This window comes from Hypanus sabinus, chromosome 18 (assembly GCF_030144855.1).
Source record: "Hypanus sabinus isolate sHypSab1 chromosome 18, sHypSab1.hap1, whole genome shotgun sequence".
Lineage (NCBI taxonomy): Eukaryota > Metazoa > Chordata > Chondrichthyes > Myliobatiformes > Dasyatidae > Hypanus > Hypanus sabinus.
The window spans coordinates 22,276,908-22,297,580 of NC_082723.1; the positions used below are offsets into that span (position 1 = coordinate 22,276,908).

General features: G+C 44.8%; 1 protein-coding gene across 3 annotated transcripts in view; it reads left to right on the forward strand.

Annotated features, from left to right (window-relative positions):
• Positions 1-20,673, forward strand: part of garnl3 (GTPase activating Rap/RanGAP domain like 3) — a 457,411-nt gene that overhangs the window by 305,804 nt on the left and 130,934 nt on the right. For all 3 annotated transcript variants that reach the window (XM_059993840.1, XM_059993839.1, XM_059993841.1), the window contains exons 6-11: positions 2,186-2,250; positions 8,169-8,232; positions 9,263-9,289; positions 11,524-11,599; positions 15,514-15,612; positions 18,974-19,077. In XM_059993840.1, the coding sequence (XP_059849823.1) occupies positions 2,186-2,250; positions 8,169-8,232; positions 9,263-9,289; positions 11,524-11,599; positions 15,514-15,612; positions 18,974-19,077 (435 nt within the window). The remainder of the gene's footprint in view (positions 1-2,185; positions 2,251-8,168; positions 8,233-9,262; positions 9,290-11,523; positions 11,600-15,513; positions 15,613-18,973; positions 19,078-20,673) is intronic.

Below are 20,673 nucleotides of genomic sequence, written 5' to 3' on the forward strand. Positions count from 1 at the left end.
TCCAGTGGGAGGCTGGAACTAGGAACCTCAAATATATGAGGCCCTCCGTTGGTTGGAGTCGACCGTGGATGTTGTCTCCCAGCTGGCTATGTGATATGCAAGCCAGGGCAGTAGGATGTGGGCAGCAAGCTGTTGCCCCTGTAGCAGGTGCCCCTTCCTAACACAACTGATGAATCCAAAGGAATGGCAGAGACCGATACAGTTTAGCGGCAGGAGTCGCCAGTCAGCATTGCACTCAGCGTAGGACTGCCTTGGGGACTCCAGCTCTGGATTTATTCCCGATGAGTGGGTATCGCTGAGGCGGCTGAGGTTTGCAATTAGAGTTTTTCTCCTCCTAGATGAGCTGCCAACCATGACTAACCAGCCCCGTCAGCCCAAAGCAACTGGTTTTAAGGCGCCAGTCTTCTGACTTCGCCCTTCTCCCGTCAGTAGAAATGGTTTCACTGGGCTTAGTAGCTCAGCCACATGCGAAGGAAAGGAGGTGGACTTGGTTGTTAGAGGCTTTTTGAGACGCAGACCACTGGGAGCATTTCGTAGGGAATGGGAGCTTCCCCCCCACTACCACCTCCACCACCCTGCTATAACAACCTTAAGGAACTCCTCAGATATGAGAAACCAAATAACTTGGCAGAGTTAAGAATTCCAATAATTCTTTCAAGGGAATTCAAAAGAAGTGTCTTTTCCTAGAGAGCAGTTGGAATGTGGAATGATTTCCACAAGGAGAATTTGAAAGGACTAGAATTGATTTCTTTACAAGAACACCGGGTCAGTAGAGAAAAAAATAGGATTAGAAAATTGTCTTTACAGATATAAATAATGAAAGGTAATGTGAAGATGTGTACAACACAAACACCGCCTTGGACTTTGTTGGGCTGAATGATCTATCTGTGTTGTAAACATTTAATTCTGTGCCACATCTTTCAGTTTCAGGCTGCCTCTACCAAACTTAACTTTTAAGAATATGCTTGTAATGTTATCTACAAGTAACAGTCTGTGGAATACAAAATCAATTTGAAAATGGTCATGCAAGGCATTGAGCAGAGGATAGTGTCATTTAAAAAGTTCTTGCTTTTTTTAAACCTAGAAATCAAAGAAAGAAGTTATTTGATTCAGACTGACAAAGTTCCTTTGGTTTAATTTAAAGTAAAGGTGTGATTTTTGCCTACTACCAAGTATCAGCTCAAAGTGATTAGGAAAGGACTGTTTTCCCATGTTGTGTGGGTCCTGGAGTCGACCAAGCTTCTACCCTCTGAACCTTTAGAATCTCTTCACAGTTGGACATTGGGGAGAGCGTATGGGGTTCCCTTTACAACTGAGTATTGGGTGGGGGAGAGATAATCTTTCACAGTTTGGGTCCTGGCCATTGTGGCTCAGTTAGGAGCTGAAACCGTATCTGACAGAGCATCTTTGGGATGCCGAGACAAAGAGGAATGGATCTCATCACAGCTGGATGTGAGAGGGAATGGGGATGCAGGTAGATGATAGCATTCAACGGTCAAGGTGTGGTAGATTGATCTTCGGACAAGAGTCCATCTTAACGAACAAGAGGTCCATTCAATAGTCTTATAACAGTGAGATAGAAGCTGTCCTTGTTCCAATAACAATACAGAATAAAGTGCCACAGCTACAGAGAAAGAGCAGTGTATATAAACAATAAGGTGGAATCATAACAAGGTAGATTGTGAGGTTAAGAGTCCATCTTATCATACTGTAGCACTGTAAAAACTGTCCTTGAGCCTTGGTGACATGTGCTTTCAGACTCTTGAATCTTCTGCCTGATGGGAGAGGGGAGAAGAGAGATGTCTGAGGTGCGTGGGGGTCTTTGTTTATGCTGGCTCTTTTACTGAGGGGTGTGAGAATGGTAGACAGGAATCCATGGAGGGGAGGCTGGCGTCTGAGATCTGCTGACCTGTGTCCAGTTTCCTGCGGTCCTGGACGGACTAGGCCACAATGCATCCAGACAGGATACATTCTGTGGTGCGTCAGCAAAAACAAGTGAGATTCATTAGGAATATGCCAATTATTTTTTCTAGGTTGATTCACACCCACACACTTGGTGTGAGTCAGAGGCCTCAGGAACAGGATCTGTGGGCAAAGACCAGGAGACTTCTTATAAGTTACTGAAAATTCTGGACACTTCCTGATCACCTATACTTACACAATTCTTCTCTTCTTCTTCCACCAGGGGACACAGAAAATTTGCCTTCCTTATAGCCCTACAAAAACACTTTCTGTCAAATCTATTCTAAGGTATGTAGCCCTCGCATTCTTGTGGCATTCTTTCTGTCATTTGACCTATACCAGTATGAGCTGGCCCACTGTTGGAGGAGGGGATTAATCTGCGTTGTCGGACTATGACGTCCTTGTATCTTCTGCATTACCCCCCTCTGGTATGCCTGCAATTCAGTAATACCTACAGCTGGTAGAACATAGGCAGAAGAAGTTGGTCCTCAGTGGAAACCATGGGATAGACCTCATGGCCAAGAACCACTTCCTCCTCTAGTGTCTTCCTAAATATTTGTTACACCTGTGCCGAACTATTTAAGCTAATAATGCCTAATTAGCCCACTACTACCATTGGGCAGGAGGTACAAAAGTCTAAAGTTTCTGATCACCAGGGTGAGGTGTAGTTATTACTCCTCAACCATCGGGCTACTGAACCATTGTAGGTGCCTTCACTCATGTCAATTCTGTCCTGATTCTACAACCTAAAGACATTTTTTAAAGACTCTACAGCTTATGTTTTCAGTATTTATATATTTAGTGCAATTTATCATCTTTGCACGTTGATTGTTTGTGGGTCTTTGATTGTGTATGGTTTTCATAAATTCTATCATATTTCACAACTTTTCTGTAAATGGCTGCAAGAAAACAAATCTAAAGGTAGAATATATTGACACATATATAGTTCGATGATCAATTTACAGTACTTTGACTTTAATTACATTAATTCCTTTTGCCAGCACAGGTTACTATTCCCTCCATCTTCTGCATACTCGCATGCCTATCTAAGTCACTTAAACACCTCTGTTGTATCTGCCTACATCACCACCACCCTGATTGCGTATTCCAGGCATCCATTACACAGTAATAAAAATTGCCCCACACGTCACCTTCGAACTTTCCCCCCTCAGTTTAAATGCACAACCTTTAGTATTAATTCTTCCCCGATAAAAAGGTTTGGTCTGTCTGTCTGCAAAGTAGACACAGTAGGTGGAATGGCCTAATTCTGTTCCCATGTATCATGGTCTTATCTTTTAAGAATGAGAACTCACTGATCTTTCTTTATTGTAGCATTCTCTACTTCATCTCTATTGAAATTAATTTCTTCCGAAAGGTAGCCTGATTCTCTTCTAATCCATTTCCAGGTCATTTGTTCTACTCACAAATTGCATACACAAACTCTTCACCATTATATCATCAATAAGTTTAGCTACAGTCATCAGTGACACACACACACAATGCTGGAGGAACTCAGTGGGTCAGGCAGCATCTGTGGAGAGGAATAAAGAGTCAACATTTTGGACCAAGACCCTTTGGTATGACTCAGAAGTAAAGGGGGCAGAAGCCAGATTAAGAAAGTGGGGAGGGGAGTGGAGGAGAAGGAGTACAAACTAGCAGGGATAGGTGAAGCCAGGTGAGGGGGAAGGTGGGTGGGTGCCCTTGACTTGTAAGTTGTTGAGACCCCCTTATACTCCCCAGTTACCAGAACACAATCTATTTTTCCAATCCTCTGTTTGCTTTAAAGTTAATAAGACTAATATATTACTCCCAATAACTGAAGCTTTCAGAGTAACAAGTTGAATTTATTGTTCTGTGCACAAGTCTGGTGAGGTATAACAGCATTACAGACACGCAGGTACAGAAAACACAGAGAAATTATTCATACTTTGTACAAGACAGCGAAGAAAGAAAGATGGTGCAAAGCAAGACATTGGTGCAAAAAATTACATCAGAGAATTTATAGGGGCACGTTATCCAGTGCCTTCTGGAAATGCAAAGTGCACCACATCATCACCACCATTATTACCTAAAACAGATCAAATACAGTTGCCAAACAGACAAACAGAATTTCCTTTTTATTACAACCACGTTGTCTCTTCTGATCTTATTATGAAATTGTGATACCAGCTGCTATAATGGTGCATATTTCCATTTTCTGTCCATTACAAGTTTTATGCTTGGGACTTGGTTGAACAAGTCATCAGTAATTTCAGAAATGTAGAGATTAAGGGAGAGGAATCTCAATCCTGACCACGAGACTCAAAAGCAGTTACGTGCCCCCAAGCCGTCAGGCTAATCAACACCTCCATCCATTAACCCACCACGCCATCACTATGTCCACGTCAGCCAAACAAGAGAAAGTCTGCAGATGCCGGAAAGCCAAGCAACACGCACACAGTGCTGGAGGAACTCAGCAGGTCAGGCAGCATCTGTGGAAAAGAGTAAACAGCCAATGCTTTAGGCCAAGACCTTTCATCAAGACTGCGAAAAGAAGATTTCCAGTCTATCCACATAGAGAGATCAGTCCACATGAAGAGGAGCCACTCCTCAACCCCACCCCCCAATGCACTGCCACTTCACAGTTACTCGTAGGTTGCATTTTATAAGATTGCTTTTATATTTATGGTTTTATGCTTGTTGTGTTTTTGTTTAACGCTACATTGGATTCAGAGTAACGACTGGTTTGTTCTCCTTTACACTTGTGTTCAGGAGATTGATGATAAATAATCTTGAATCTTGAATTTTTTAACAGAACAGCAATGCAAATCACTGTGTGGCCAGTGTATTATGTACTACTTGTACCAAATAAAATGGCCACTGAGTGTATGTTGGTGGTCTTCTGCTGCTGTAGACCATCCACTTCAAAGTTCGATGAGTTATATGCACAGAGATGTTCTACATACCACTGAATATTCAAGGATATACATCTTATCGAAAGGACAGACTGTCTGGCAGAGGGGGTGGGGTGGCTCTGTTGGTGAGGAATGAAATTCAGTCCCATGCGAGGGGGGACATAGAAACAGGGGATGTAGAGTCAGTTTGGATAGAACTGAGAAATTCTAAGGATAGAAAGACCCTAATGGGAGTTATCTACAGGCCCCCAAACAGCAGTCTGGATGTAGGGTGTAAGTTGAATGAAGAGTTAAAATTGGCATGTCGCAAAGGTAATGATACAGTTGTCATGGGGGATTTCAACATGCAAGTAGACTGGGAGAATCAGAATGTTACTGGACCCCAAGAAAGGGAGTTTGTGGAGTGCCTCCGAGATGGATTCTTAGAACAGCTTGTACTGGAGCCTACCAGGGAGAAGGCAATTCTAGATTTGGTGTTGTGCAATGAACCAGATTTGATCAGGGACCTCGAGGAAAAGGAGCCATTACGAGGTAGTGATATGTTTTAACCTACAATTTGAGAAGGAGAAGGGAAAATCGGATGTGTCAGTATTACAGTTGAACAAAGGGAACTATGGAGCTATGAGGGAGGAGCTGGTCAAAGTTCAATGGAACATTATCCTAACAGGGAAGACAGTGGAACAACAATGGCAGGTATTTCTGGGAATAATGCAGAAGGTGCAGGATCGGTTCATTCCAAAGAGAAAGAAAGATCCTAAGGGAAGTAAAGGGCAGTATAAAAATAAAAGAGAAGAAGTATAACATAGCAAAAGATGAGCGGGAAGCCGGAGGACTGGGAAGCTTTTAAAGAGCAACAGAAGATAACAAGGCAATATGCCAAGAAAAAATGAGGTACGAAGGTAAGCTAGCCAAGAATATAAAGGAGGATAATAAAAGCTTCTTTAGGTATGTGAACAGCAAAAAAATAGTTAAGACCAAAATTGGGTCATTGAAGACAGAAACGGGTGTATTTATTATGGGGAACAAGGAAATGGCAGATGAGTTGAACAGGTACTTTGGATCTGTCTTCACTAGGGAAGACAAAAACAATCTCCCAGATGTAACAGTGGCCAAAGGAACTAGGGTAAAGGATGAACTGAAGGAAATTTATATTAGGCAAGAAACGGTGTTGAATAGACTGTTGAGTCTGATGGTCTGCATCCCAGGGTACTTAAAGAGGTGGCTCTAGAAATCATGGACGCATTGGTAATCATTTTCCAATGTTCTATAGATTCAGGAACAGTTCCTGCTGATTGGAGGGAGGCTAATGTTGTCCCACTTTTCAAGAAAGGAGGGAGAGAGAAAACAGGGAATTATAGACCGGTTAGCCTGACGTCAGTGGTGGGAAAGATGCTGGAGTCAATTATAAGAGGAAATTATGACACATTTGGATAGCAGTAGAAGGATCAGTCTGAGTCAGCATGGATTTATGAAGGGAAAATCATGCTTGACTAATCTTCAGGAGTTTTTTGAGGATGTAACTATGAAAATGGACAAGGGAGAGACAGTGGATGTAGTGTACCTGGACTTCCAGAAAGCTTTTGATAAAGTCTCACATAGGAGATTAGTGGGCAAAATTAGGGTACATGGTATTGGGGGCAGAGCACTGACATGGATTGAAAATTGGTTGGCTGACAGGAAACAAAGAGTAGTGATTAACGGGTCCCTTTCGGAATGGCAGGCTGTGACCAGTGGAGTACCGCAAGGTTCGGTGCTGGGACTGCAGCTGTTTACAATATACATTAATGATTTAGATGAAGGGATTAAAAGTAACATTAGCAAATTTTCCGATGACACAAAGCTGGGTGGAAGTGTGAAATGTCAGGAGGATGTTATGAGAATGCAGGGTAACTTGGACAGGTTGGGTGAGTGGGCAAATGTATGGCAGCTGCAGTTTAATGTGGATGAATGTGAGGTTATCCACTTTGGTGGCAAGAACAGGAAGGCAGATTACTATCTAAATGGAGTCAAGTTAGGAAAAGGGAAAGTACAACGAGATCGAGGTGTTCTTGTACATCAGTCAATGAAAGCAAGTATGCAGGTACAGCAGGCAGTGAAGAAAGCTAATGGCATGCTGGCCTTTATAACAAGAGGAATTGAGTATAGGAGTAAAGAAGTCCTTCTGCAGCTGTACAGGGCCCTGGTGAGACCCCACCTGGAGTATTGTGTGCAGTTTTGGTCTCCAAATTTGAGAAAGGACATTCTTGCTATAGAGGGAGTGCAGCGTAGGTTCACAAGGTTAATTCCCGGAATGGCAGGACTGTCATATGTTGAAAGATTGGAGCAACTGGGCTTGTATACACTGGAATTTAGAAGGATGAGAGGGGATCTGATTGGAACATATAAGATTATTAAGGGATTGGACACGCTGGAGGCAGGAAGCATGTTCCTGCTGATGGGTGAGTCCAGAACTAGAGGCCACAGTTTAAGAATAAGGGGTAGGCCATTTAGAAGAGAGATGTGGAAAAACTTTTTCACCCAGAGAGTGGTGGATATGTGGAATGCTCTGCCCCAGAAGACAGTGGAGGCCAAGTCTCTGGATGCATTCAAGAGAGAGTTAGATAGAGCTCTTATAGATAGCAGGGTCAAGGGATATGGGGAGAGGGCAGGAATGAGGTACTGATTGTGTATGATCAGCCATGATCACAGTGAATGGCGGTGCTGGCTAGAAGGGCCGAATGGCCTACTCCTGCACCTATTGTCTACTGATGTGCCTCATGGCTGCCTTCCTGTCAGCTTGAACCAGTCTGGCCATTCTCCTCTGACCTCTCAAATTCACAAGGTGTTTTTGCCCACAGAACTGCCACTCGCTGAATGTTTTTTTATTTTTCACACCATTCTCTGTAAACTCTAAATACTGTGTGTGTGAAAATCCCAGGAGCTTGGCAGTTTCTGAGATACTCCGACCACCCCATCTGGCACCAGCAATAATTCCATAGTCAAACTTACTTAGACCACGTTTCTTCTCCATTCTGATGTTTGGTCTGAACAACAACTGAACCTCTTGACCATGTCTGCATGCTTTTATGCACTGAGTTGCTGCCACGTGATTGACTGATTGAATATTTTCATTAATGAGCCGATGTACAGGAGTACCCAATAAAGTGGCCACAGTATAGAACACGATATTCAGAGAGTTAGCATAGTTCCTGAGAGGATGGGATCATTGGGCAGGTGCACATTACGCTGCATGCGGCATTTTGATCACAGTTATAGTACTTGCAGGAGTGACTTGCACTGAACACCTTTGGCAATGTCCATATTGTTTTACAGTGCCATGAACCTTGACAAATTTGAGAAAGGCCCTAGGGAGATATTTACTCCAGAAATACAAAAGGTAAGATCCAGATAATGGATTGCTTTGTACTTTACATTTTAATCGCAATGTTCTGCTTTAAACAGAATCTGTCTACAATTTAGACTTCATATTAGTACACATTTTTCAGTGAGTGTTATTCAGAAGTAGGAGTCCCTGTCTCAGATAAGTTGCAATTTAATGTGAGGAAGGCAAGAGATTCTGTAGATGCTGGAATGCCAGCGAGACGCCCACACAGAATGCTGGAGGAGCCCAGCAGATTAGACAGCATCTATGGAGAGGAATAGTCAATGTATCAGGACGAGACTTTTCATCAGAACTAGAAAGGAAAGGGGAAGAAGCCTTTTGGTGCCCCTCCTCCTCCCCTTCCTCCCCTAGTCTATTCTTCTCTCCTATCAGATTCCTTTTCCTTTGGCCCTTTGCCTCTTCCACCTGTCACCTCCCAACTTCTTACTTTATCACCCCACTCCCACCCACCCATCTTCCCCCCCCCCAGCTGATTTCACCTATCATCTTGCCAACTTGTACTCCTGCTATTCCCCCCCACCCCATCTTCTTATTCTAGGCCCTTGCCTCCTTCCTTTCCAGTCCTGGTGAAGGATCTTGGCCTGAAATGTCGACTACTTTGTTTTTTATTAGCTTGAGGAATCTGTACTGAATGAGTTTAGCCTGTTTATGCCTGTTTATTTCGTACTTTTCACTGAAAGTATATTGAAGAAAGAGACTGTGAAATGATCCAGTCCGTTAAGTACACTGGGGGATCCCTTCCCTTCCAAAGTGGGAACCGCAGTACTACAGCAGTTCTATATATAGTTTGAAACTTTCCTTGCTGTTAATGAAGTTGAATAAAGAAATGTGTTATGGATGAAGATGAGTGATCCCAGAAATGGTAAGGAAGGGTGGTGGCTCTGGTGTGAAGAGAAGTGGATTCACATTGAAAAGGTGAAACTTCTATATTGATTTTACAACTCATTGATGGCCTTTAGACTTGGAAGTAGCAGTAGTCTAAGGTGCTGCCAAAGCCTCACGCTGCTCCCTTTGTGCTTGACAGGACTTGCTGGTTCTCGAGGAACAGGAGGTAAGTGCGAAAATAGTGACGAGGCCTCTTGTCCGGTGGACATGGCTGACCAGACATTACATGGCCGCATCTAACTGACTTAAAATTGGTACAGCTGTTTAGGCAAAAAGAGAGAAGTGGCTGATAGAGAAGAGTAGAGGGATGGGATAGGTGAGAAGAGGGGTATGAGGAGGAAGGGAAGGAGGGGGTAGAATGTTAGGAAGAAGCTACAGGAGATGGAGGTGTGCAGTAGGAGGAAGGGGTCAAGGGGATGATTGTCTAAGGGGGAGTGTTACAATGTGAGTGAGATGTGATGGGGAGGGAGGTAATAGGTGAGGGATGGAGAGGAAGGGATGCAGGGGAGATGGGTCACAGCAGGAAGGAGGAGTATGGGAAGTGAGAGGGAGGGGGTGGGGGAATGGAAGTGTTATGAGTGGGGTTGGTGGTGATGGGAGAGGTTACAGGTTGGGAAGATTGTGGGGGAGAGAAGTACAGGGGGGTGAAATTATGGGGGCGTTACAGGGATGGGAAGGTTATCTTGGAGAGAAGGGCTACAGCAAAGGGTAGTTATGGGGGTGATTACAGTGAAGGGAATGTTGTAGAGGAGAAAAGGGTTATAGATGGGGGAAGTTGGGACTGCAGGAGGGGAATAGGAGAGAGAAGGGTAATGAGGAAATTACAGGGGAGGTAAGGTTATAGCAGGGGTAACTGTGGGGGGTAGGAAGGTTACAGGGGAGAAAGGGGCTATGATAGGAAGTTATGAGGGACTATGGGGAGAAATGAAAAGGGAGGGATTACAGAGGAGAGGGGTGCATTAGGAGGGAGGGTTTACTAGGAAAGGGCAAGGAACAGGGGAAGTAACATAATGGGATTGGAGAGGCTAACAGGAAGAAACAACAGAGAGGTGTGGGGTACAGGGGAGCAAAGTTAGCTGTGGGACAGAGCTGGAAGAAGATTGAGAGGACATTGTGCAGACCAACAGGGTTAGGGAAGCAAACATTTCAGAACAAGGGTGGAAAGCAGGATAGAGGGGGGTTAAGGAGCACTAGTTGGGGGCGATAGAGGGGTATCTGAGGGGAAGGAGTAGAGGTGGATAGAGGGGGAATCTGAGGGGAAGCAATTGAGGGGATGGAGAGTGATAAGGCAAAGCCATCAGGGACTAATTCTATGCCAGTAGGAAAGCATTGGATGGGATCTGTACAATTCCCCCTCCCTCTTATTGTACCCCTCATCCTTGTAATCACTCCCTTTGCACTCCTCCTCTGTAACTCTCCCTTCCCTGTAACTTGCTTTCTTCTATAATGCCCCTGTAAATTCCTACACCTCTCCCCCATAACCTTTCTCTCCCTTAAAACCTTCCTTCCCCTGTGATCCATACAAATGGAGGAATGGGACAGGGACAGAAATATGACCTCACTGATCAGAAGTTAAGATCGTTTTACCCTGGGGGGGGGATGGTGCAGCGGGATAATAAGTGGAGAGAAGGGGATATAAATGTTAGGAAGGGACAGCGGATGACAGGGAGAAAGGGAGTGGGTTTTGGGGGAGAGAATGGTTACGGGGAAATGAGGGAGAGGTACAGAGGAGCTCCAGGGTTAGGGGTAGGGAGGGCTAGGCTGGAGTAGTGGGGCTGAAGTCAGGGCTGTGGGAATGAATACAGAGGGAGCACCTGTAACAGGTGATGTGAGGGAAGGGAGTCGTGGGGAGGAAGGGGAATGGGGATATTGGGAGAGATCTGAATTCTGCTGAAGAGAATGAGTCCATGGATAGGGACAGGTCCAGCGTGAAGGGGAGGGGGCTACAGGAGGAGAGTAGGGGAGGGAGTGCAGGCAAATGAGTAGGTAAGGGGCAAGGCATACTTATAAGGGTACAGTGTATAACGGGATGCCCCACCTCCAGGATGGACCTGGATTGTTCTATTAAACAGAGAACACCATCTCCCCATGTGTTTGGTTTTAGCTAAATAATGTCATAGTAACAGACAGCCTTGCAGGCCCCAGAGGATAGAATGAGCTCATTGTTTGGAACATGCGCTCCTGTAAACAACACTATTATCTGCCTTAATGAACAAGCTGAGAGGCTGTTTATCTTGTCCTCAATATGTTCTCCATATAAAGCTGTTCCATTTAGCATTTTGTAAACTATAATTTTCAATCTCCATTGCTAGGTTTCATTACTTTGCGGCATTGTGTGTAATAAAAATGATATTGCATGCATATTATTGTGAGTTTCTGCACTTTGTTTTGTCTAACCAGGGTTCAGTGAACTTTAAGTTTGGAGTTCTGTATGCAAAAGATGGACAGCTCACAGACGATGAGATGTTTAGCAATGGTAAGAGAGTGTGTGTGTTTGTGTGTGTGTGTATGTGTGTGTGTGTGTGCGCGCATGCGTGTGTGTGCATATTGTGTGTGTGTGTGTTTGTGTGCCATGTATATCTGGGCAAAGGTTCATTGTCGAAAGTGTGCATGTACTATACAACTCTGATATTTGTTTTCTCCAGATAGCCATGGATTACAGAAAGACCATGTGTGTGGTTGAAAGAAATGGCATCAACTACCCCCCCTACATGAAAAAGAAAAAAAAACAAGACTCAAAAAAACCCAAAAATCCCCAACCCCGCCCCCCCAAAAGCAGAGAAAATAGCATCAAATTCATAACCCCCCCCCCCCGCGGGAACAAAAACAATGGCATTAACAATCCCCAATCCCCTCACTCGCAAAAACCGAACGACAGTAGCATCAAAACTACAACCCCCCACACACATAAAATTAACTGATCACCCACCCACCAATTAGCCAGAAGAAAGAAAACACCGAAAAACTAAAGGAGACCAAGATAACATACATTTCAATAACCACATTAATCTCTGAATACCAAAAACATCTTTCCGTCAGCATACGAGGAAAGTGGCCACACGAACTCAGTCCTTGGATGAAGAGTGACCGCGCTGGTTCCGCACACCGCTGGTCAGGCTGCTGAGCTTTGTGGCCTCCGTTGGGAGCGAACGCTGGCCAGGCCTGAATGCTACCAACCTGCCTGTTGACCATCGTTGCCCCAGTGGTTTCCATTGGGTGTGATCCCTGACCGGGTCCAAATGCTGCAGACCCATCTACTGACCGTCATTGCCCCAAGCGATCGCTGACCCTCCCTGCATTCTCCTCGATGCTTCAATCTCCCTCGCCCTTTGAGATGGCGTTGTTCATGATTCTGCGCCTCGTCTCTCGTCTTTTCCACAAGTCAGCTTGTGTTCTCAGACCTTTTTTGGGCCGCATCTCTGGTCTCCACAAGGCAGCTGTCCAGACACAGCATTCGTCCCTCCCCGTTGATCTCCCCCCAACCCTCCCCCCTCCCTCACCATTTCCCATCCCACTTCCCCTCTCACCTTATCTCCTTGCCCACCCATCACCTCCCTCTGGTGCTCGTCCCCCCTTTCCTTCTTCCATGGCCTTCTGCCTCTTTCAACAAACAACTTCTCAGCTCTTCACTTCATCCTTCCTCCTCCAAGACTTACCTATCATCTCTCCCTTCTCCCCACCTTTTAAATCTACTCCTCAGCTTTTTCCTCCAATCCTGCCTAAGGGTTTCGGCTCAAAACGTTAACTGTACTCTTTTCCATAGATGCTGCCCGGCCTGCTGAGTTCCTCCAGCATTTTGTGTGCGTTGCTCAGACACGGCAGAGCGCTAGATCATTTGATCAAGTTCCAAACTGCGTGTCACAGGCTCCAACAGTTTCTGAACTAAAACAAGAGCAGAAGAATAAGCGGGAAGCAGAGATAAAGTGAAATAAGTTAAGAGATTGGCTACCTGGAAGAATCATTGTTTGCTAGCGGCACATGACTGGAAAGAGTGTGTTTGTGAGAGAGAGGATATGTATCTATATGCATTGTGTGTGTGTGTGTGTGTGTGTATCTAAATGTATGGTGTGTGGGGATATGTATCTATATGCATGGTGTGTGTGTGTATGTGTATCACTGTGCACTTCTCTGATGCTGTTGACATTATAACCAGCAATTTGGAACTTCTTTAAGTCTAGTTTTCCACCACAGCTTTGATCTTTGGCCTCCTTCCGAACTTAATTATAGAGTCATTGACTGATGCAAATCAGAAAGAAACTGTTCAGCCCTTTGAGCCAGTACTGTTAGTCTTGTCTGGCTGACAGCTGTCTCAAGGGAGGTGATGATTTGGTTTTAAAAAGAGATGTTAACCAGAGAACAAGATGGGGCAGAGCCCAAGGCCATTCTACCCCTCTTCATTGGAACGGTGGGTGCGGTTTTACACTGCTTATGTTTCTGGTTTAGTCATCACTGGGAGATGGATCTGTTGAGGTTAAGTCTCACTAAAATAACTGAGGTTCTTAAATTCATCTACTTAATTGCAAAAAGGATTTAGGGCATAGGATAAGCTGAGACCTCACTGGGAGACGGGAGTGGTCATCTCCTACTCTTCTAATACATCTCATGTTTGCTTTGAGAGAGGAAATCTTGTGATTCTCTGATCTTCTTTCTGCAAGTGCTTCTGTGTCCAGTATTCTGTCATTAAATATAATAGGTTGTCTGTTTCCATAAACAGAAGAGATTCAGCAGACGCTGGAAATCTTGAGCAATGCACTCAAAATGCTGGAGGAACTCAGCAAGTCAGGCAGCGTCTATGGAGAGGAAGAAATTGACTGCGTTTCTTATTGAGGAGACCCTTCATTATGACTGGAAAAGAAGTGGGGAGAAGCCACAAGAGGCGTAGAAAGAGTGACCAGCCAGCACCTTTTTTCCCAGAGTGAAAATGACTGATACAAAAGGGCATAATTTTAAGATGACTGGAAGAAAGAGAGGGGAGATGTCAGAGGTAGTTTTTCTACTCACAGAGTGGCGGGTTACTCTGCCAAGTATAGTGGTACAAGCAAATACAGAACTGTACAAAAGTATTAGACACATATGTATAGCTAGGGTGCCCTCGACCTTTGCGCAGTACTGCAGTAATTTTATATGTTGCACTGTACTGCTGCCACAAAAAAAAAACTAATTTCATGATGTATGTGAGTGATGATAAACCTGATTCTGATCTGGGTCTCTATTGTGGACTGAGAGTGAGAAGGGGACAGGGAGAGGGGAATTATGGTTGGGAAAAGGGGAAGGGAGAAGGGAGGGAGTGGGAAGCACCAGAGAGATGTTCTGTAATGATCAACAAACCAATTGACTGGAATCAAATGACCATGCGTGGTGTCTCAGGGCTGGGTGTGTCTGCGCCTGCGCCAACCCACACCCCTGGCACTCCTCCTCTGCCAATTGCCCCATACCTCTCCCGCGGTGCTCCACCTTTACCCTTTCTAACACCCTTTGCTCCAGCCAGATTTACAAACTCACTGTCCCCTTCACATTGACAAATACTGTACTGTGCATGAGCCTCAAGCACCATAGCTTTTTGCATGTGCCTAAGACTTTTACGCAGTATTGTGCATTAGGGACATTTAAGAGACTCAAGGAACATAGATGAAAGAGAAATGGAGGGCTGGGGGACAGAAACATTAGATTGATCTTGGAGTAGGTTAAAAGGTTAGCAGAACATTGTAGGCTAAAGGGCCTGTACTGTCCTGTTCTATGTATATCAGCAGTTCTCAGAGTAACTTCCAGCAAACAATAGTCACTATTTTACTGTGAGAAACACAGCAGCCAGATGTTGTACTCAGGGTGAAAATGGACAGGCAACCTGTTTCTGTTGCGAAGATTAGGGGGTAAACATTGGCTGGGGCACCTTTTAAACCTTTCCCCTCTCACTCTAGGTGTACACCCTCTGGTTTTAGACTCACCTACTCTGGGAAAAAGACAGGCCATCCTCCTTAGCTATGCCCCTCATGATCTTAGAGGTCACCACTCAAGATAGTGATCAGCTGAAGGGGGACCAGTGGGTTGTGATGTTCCTGTGTGCCTAGTCCCTCCAGGGGAAAGAGGCTCCAGATCTGGACCACAATGGGAATCTGATCCCCAAATTGGGATTCGGATCCTGAAGGAACGGAGCACACGTTTTATTTCATGTAGGAAGTGACCTCACAAGGAGAATGCTCACCCTTCCTGCAGCTTTCACAGATGCATAAATTGGCTTGTCTACCTCAGGCAAGGAGAGAGGCATTTTTATAGTTAGAAATGGTGGAATTTGTGTTTACAGAGTTGGGTGGTATCTTGGTCCAAGGAACTTCTGAGGAGAAAATGTCCTAATCCACTCAGCTTTCTCTTTTGTCTCCACTTTTGTGACAGAAACTGGAAGTGAATGTTTCCAGAAGTTTCTCAATCTGATGGGCGAAACAATTACGTTGAAGGGATGGATCGGTTACAGAGGAGGACTCGACACCAAAAGTAAGCATTGTACCATATTCTGTAGGGCTGTCAGATGATACACAAAACCAGCAAGACAATGTGTCAAGCCCACTCCTAAATGGCTTTGCTCTGGATTGGTTTCATTGGTCCTACTGAATCTCAGAAAGGCAAAATTGAGTAAGGCGGGATTAAAACAGGCGGGGTTTTCATTGGTCAGGCAGTATCTGTGGAGAGGGAATCTCAGGATCCTGTAAAGTCATCGGGGCAAAACATCCAGAGTTACACAGAGATGCAATATGGTAGCAGGCCTTTGGATCTTGGGTCTTTTCAACCACGCACCTCTCATCTGCACTAGTCTTCCATCTATCAAACTTTTAGCTCTCCACACATCCTCATCAATCTTGACATGCTGGATTCTACCAGTTTTTTTTTTAAGATTAGCTTTATTTGGCACATGAACCGAAACATGTAGTGCACTACGTCGTTTGCGCAACAACCGACGCAGCCTGCAGATGTGCTGGGGGTAGCCCTCAAGTGGTACCAACGCAGCATGCCCACAACTTACTAACCCTAAGCTGTAGGTCTTTTTGGAACGTGGGAGGAAACTGGAGCATGTGAAGAAAATGTATGAGCTGACCGGAAGAGCAATCTCCACAGCTTCCAACAAGAAGATTGAATCCAGGTCTCTGGTAGTGTGAGGAAGTGGCTCTCCCTGCCACACCACTCTACCACTGGACTGTGGCAGTTCTGAATGGAATTGATAGCACTTAGCTTTTTAAACACCAGTAAGAATGTCCAGGAGATTTACACGTGCACTTAGAAGCAAGGATGGCCGGCTGGTGGCGTAGTGCCACTTTTGGGAGTGAAGGCTCCTTTGCACATTTTTCATCTGTGCTGGGTTGAGCATTGAGCTAGTAACTCGGCCTCATAAAAATAAGAAAGCCTGCTAAAAAAATGTTGTCATGATGGCGTCCTGATGACTGCACTGGGAGTTAAGGGCTTTCTTCTTCTTCTTAGAAGCAGGGATGTTTTTAAACAGTGAAAAGTCAGCCATTCCATTTGTAATCTCCACAGTGGACTCGAAGTGGAGAAGGCCTTTGTCCTGTTGAGGTTTCACATCTACTTTTTTAACTTGTGTTTTTAGAAGACTATTTGCTTTTACTTCTAAAGTTGTTATATATATTTTAATCTTATATTTTAATATCAATTGTTATTAAACCTGCATAAGTGTCAGAGGCATTTAAGATTTCTTGACTGGTGGGGTGGAGATACATCCCTACCAAAGGAGGTATAAGGCGCTCCACCCTTCCGCTGGTCTGCAGGTCACCCTTGGGTAAGATGTAGCACCAGCTTAGCCACCCCCTCCCCCCTAATCAGGGTCACGTGAAGCCATGGGACCAGGTGGTGGATTGTCATTTGAGCAGCTGATGCACATCACAAGTCCTGGCCCTGTGACCACTGATGCCAGGCAGACAATCTGTGAAGAGTATTAATATTGGCTGGGGTCACCTGTCTTGCTGTCTTGAAAAGACGCTGCCCAGAAGAAGGCAGTAGCAAACCATTTCCATAGAGGAAATTGCCAAGAACAGTCATAGTCATGGAAAGAGCAACAGTGTGAAGGGGGCCTTCCCCACAGGCAACGACCCTCGCCAAGTAGACAGATTAAAGATAACGGAAGACCATGATCGCCTACGTCATATGATATGTGATGGCGGTGACGATTTAAAATTTCAAACATCAGTTCCAATTTTGATACCCAGTGAAGCTGGAGATAGTCTACAAGGGGTTTTAGAGCATGAATGCTTTACTGAACCTACAAGATCCTGGTGTCATTGGAGCAGTTAGAGATGGATGTGATGGTCTGAGGGCAGGGGGCATTTTTAGCAAATCCTTGCCTGGAATCTCAGGTTCTTTCTCCACATATGCCGCCTGCCTTGTTGCAACTTTTGAGAATTTACCAGTTGTCCTTTCAGGTTTCTGGCACTGGAGCTGCGTTGCATCTGTGAGACTCTTCGTAATGATTAAGTGTTATAAGGATTTTCTCACTCTGTGAGCAGTCTTGATCCAGAGTTTAAAATCCACGATTACGATGTCGACTATTTTGGACTGGAATTTTTCACAGCGAGCATTGCCGTTAAAGCTCAGAGGACCGTGGACCTTCATTTGCATGTCCTTGGCCTGAGGCTGCACGACTGTTGAACAAGATGGGAGATGCTTAACAGGGCTGGGTGTATGATAGAGCTGAGGTAATGGTGGAAGTGGTTTTAGCATCTGACTACATTGATCCTGCTTCTAATTCTCATGATTTAATGAGAACGTAATTATATACCTCTGGAACAAATAATTGCCAGTTCCCTGGTTTCCTGCCAACACGAAGCCCATCTGGCATGTTGTGTATAGATTCCAGTCCTGCTGGTTTTGTCTTGATGCAGGCTTTGCTGTACCCAGGTCCAACCTGTGAGTTCATGATTTAGGCTGTGACCAGACAATGCAATGCATTGATGTGTCTGTCATACTGCCAAGGTGATGGCAGAGCTTAAAGCAAGGTGGCTATTGTGCTCAACAGTCCAAAGCAGCTTTGCATTATTCATTATGATCCAAACAGCAGCTGCCTTGCACTTGGACAGACCACAGAACCTTCTTTACAGTTCTCCCTCTCTCTCCCTGCATCTCCTTCTCTCATCGCTCCTTTCTCCCTCCCTCCCTACCTCATAATTCTCTCCCATCTCACCTCATCTCTTTCATCACTTCTCTCTCCTGCCGTCCTGATCTCACTCACTCCATCTCTTTGCCTATCTCTCTCATCACGTCTCCTTCTCCTCCTTATCTCATCTCTCTCTCTCTTTCATCCCACCTCTCTCTCTCCCTCTCTCTCTCTCTCTCTGCTTTTACGTCACTCTTTCTCTCTCTCTTTCTGTCTCTCACCACCTATCCATCTCTTTCGCTACCCCTCGCTCCCCCTTTCTCTCTCACCACCTCTCTCCCTCTCATCTCTCTTTCTCTTTTAATCTCTCTCTCTTGCCCTCTCTCACATATTCCAAAGGCAAATGATCAGGGTTAGTAAATTGGCGCTGGAGGCATGGTGGCAGTTGTGGGCTGCCCCCCCCCCCCCCCCAGCATATCCTCGCACCATGTTGGTACGAGCTCCTTACAGACAGCGGCAGGAATTGACCCCAGGTCAATTTCACAGCTAGCGCTGTAGAGCATTGCACCAAACCGCGGTGTTTCTGTACCTCTCACGTTCTGAACCACGTGACAAACTACTGCATCTTCTTCGTGAGGAGGGAACATCAGGTTTCTACCAAGAGTCAGTGTGATGATGCCTAGTGCAACCCCCGGTAGATATGCTGGTAATGATTTCCAGTGCTATATGTAATGTCAGCTTTCTTTGTGCTTACAGATGACACCACGGGGATTCACTCTATCTACACCGTGTACCAGGGGCACGAAATCATGTTTCACGTCTCCACGATGCTTCCATACTCGAAAGAAAACAAACAGCAGGTGAAGTACCACTCCACTGCTGAGAGGTGTAGGATTGTGTGGAGTACTGCTGTATGCGAGTTTTTAAAGTTTAGTTTTATCTGTCTGCTTTTCGCATTGTTTGTCAGTGATTTGGATAATGGAATTGATGGCTTTGTGGCAAAGTTTGCAGATGATACAAAGACAGGTGAAGGGGTGGGGAGTGCTAAGGAAGTGATTGCAGCAGGACTTAGACAAATTGGAAGAATGGGCAAAAATAGTGGCAGATGGAATACAGTGTTGGGAAATGAATGGTAATGCATTTTGGTAAAAGGACCAATAGTGCGGACTATTACCTAAATGGGGAGAAGGTTTCAAATATATGGGGTGCAAAAGGACTTAGGAGTCCTCGTACAAGACTTCCAGAAGGTTAATTTACAGGTTGAGTCTGTGGTAAAGAAAGCAAATGCAATGTTGGTACTTATTTCAAGGGGAATAGAATATAAAAGCAAAGAGATAATGCTGAGGCTTTATAAGCCATTAGTCAGGCTACACTTGGAGTATTATCAACAGTTTTGGGCCCCATATTTCAGAAAGGGTGTTGTCCGGAGGAGGTTCACAAGGATGATTCTGGGAATGAAGGGGTTAATATGTGTGTGGGTGGGGAGATGTTTGGCAGGTTTGGACCTGTACTCACTGGAATTTAGAAGAATGCAGGGGATCTCGTGATGGAATGGTGGAGCAGACTTATGGCCTAATTTGGTTCCTGTGTCTAATGGTATTACGGTTTTTGTCATATGTAAACTGAAGCGTACAGTGAAATGTGTCATTTGCGTCAGTGAGCGGCACAGTCTGAGTTTCGTGCTTTGGGAGAGCCCCCATGCTTCCAGTGCCCATGTAGCATGCTCACAACTTACTGAGCCTAACCTGTATGACTTTTTGGAATGTGAGAGAAAACCCCGAAGTTTGCACAGATGCCTGGATATTCCTGCAGCTGAGAGGAAATTTCCAGGATGTTCATTCTCACTGAAAATCCTGGAATTTCCTCTCGGTGCAGGAATTCTGTGAAAACTTTAGGGTGAGGCAGTTTTCATTTGGCACCTGTGCGATCAAATTCCTAGGTGTAACAAACCAAACCAAAGTCGTGCCAGATCGAGCTGTGGTTTAGTCAACGGCACCCTCACCTGCCAGTCAAACGGGAGCAAGATAAAGCCCCTGTCCAGGGCTCTGAGCACGACAGACATAAACCGAGGCCCAGCCTGGCCTCAGGTGGATGTAAGGGATCCCTTGCTGCCACATTTACAGCGTCAAGCTGCAGCAGTTGTGGTAATTTTTATCCTGTAACCTACATCACATGGCTCATAGATTATCTTATTGCTGTGTGTGGGGTCTTGCTGTGTACAAATTGGCTTCTTGTTTCCCCTGTTGCAATAGTTTATATATCAATGGCTGTAAAGGACTTCAGGGTTCAAAGTTCAAAGTAAATTTATTATCAAAGTATGTCACCCTACATGATATTGAGGGTCATTTTTTGCAGGCGTTTACTGGAAAAATAAAGAAATACAATAGAATTTATTAAAAATACTATTAATAACAAAGAATGACAAAAAAACCAATGTGAAAGAGAAGAGAAATATC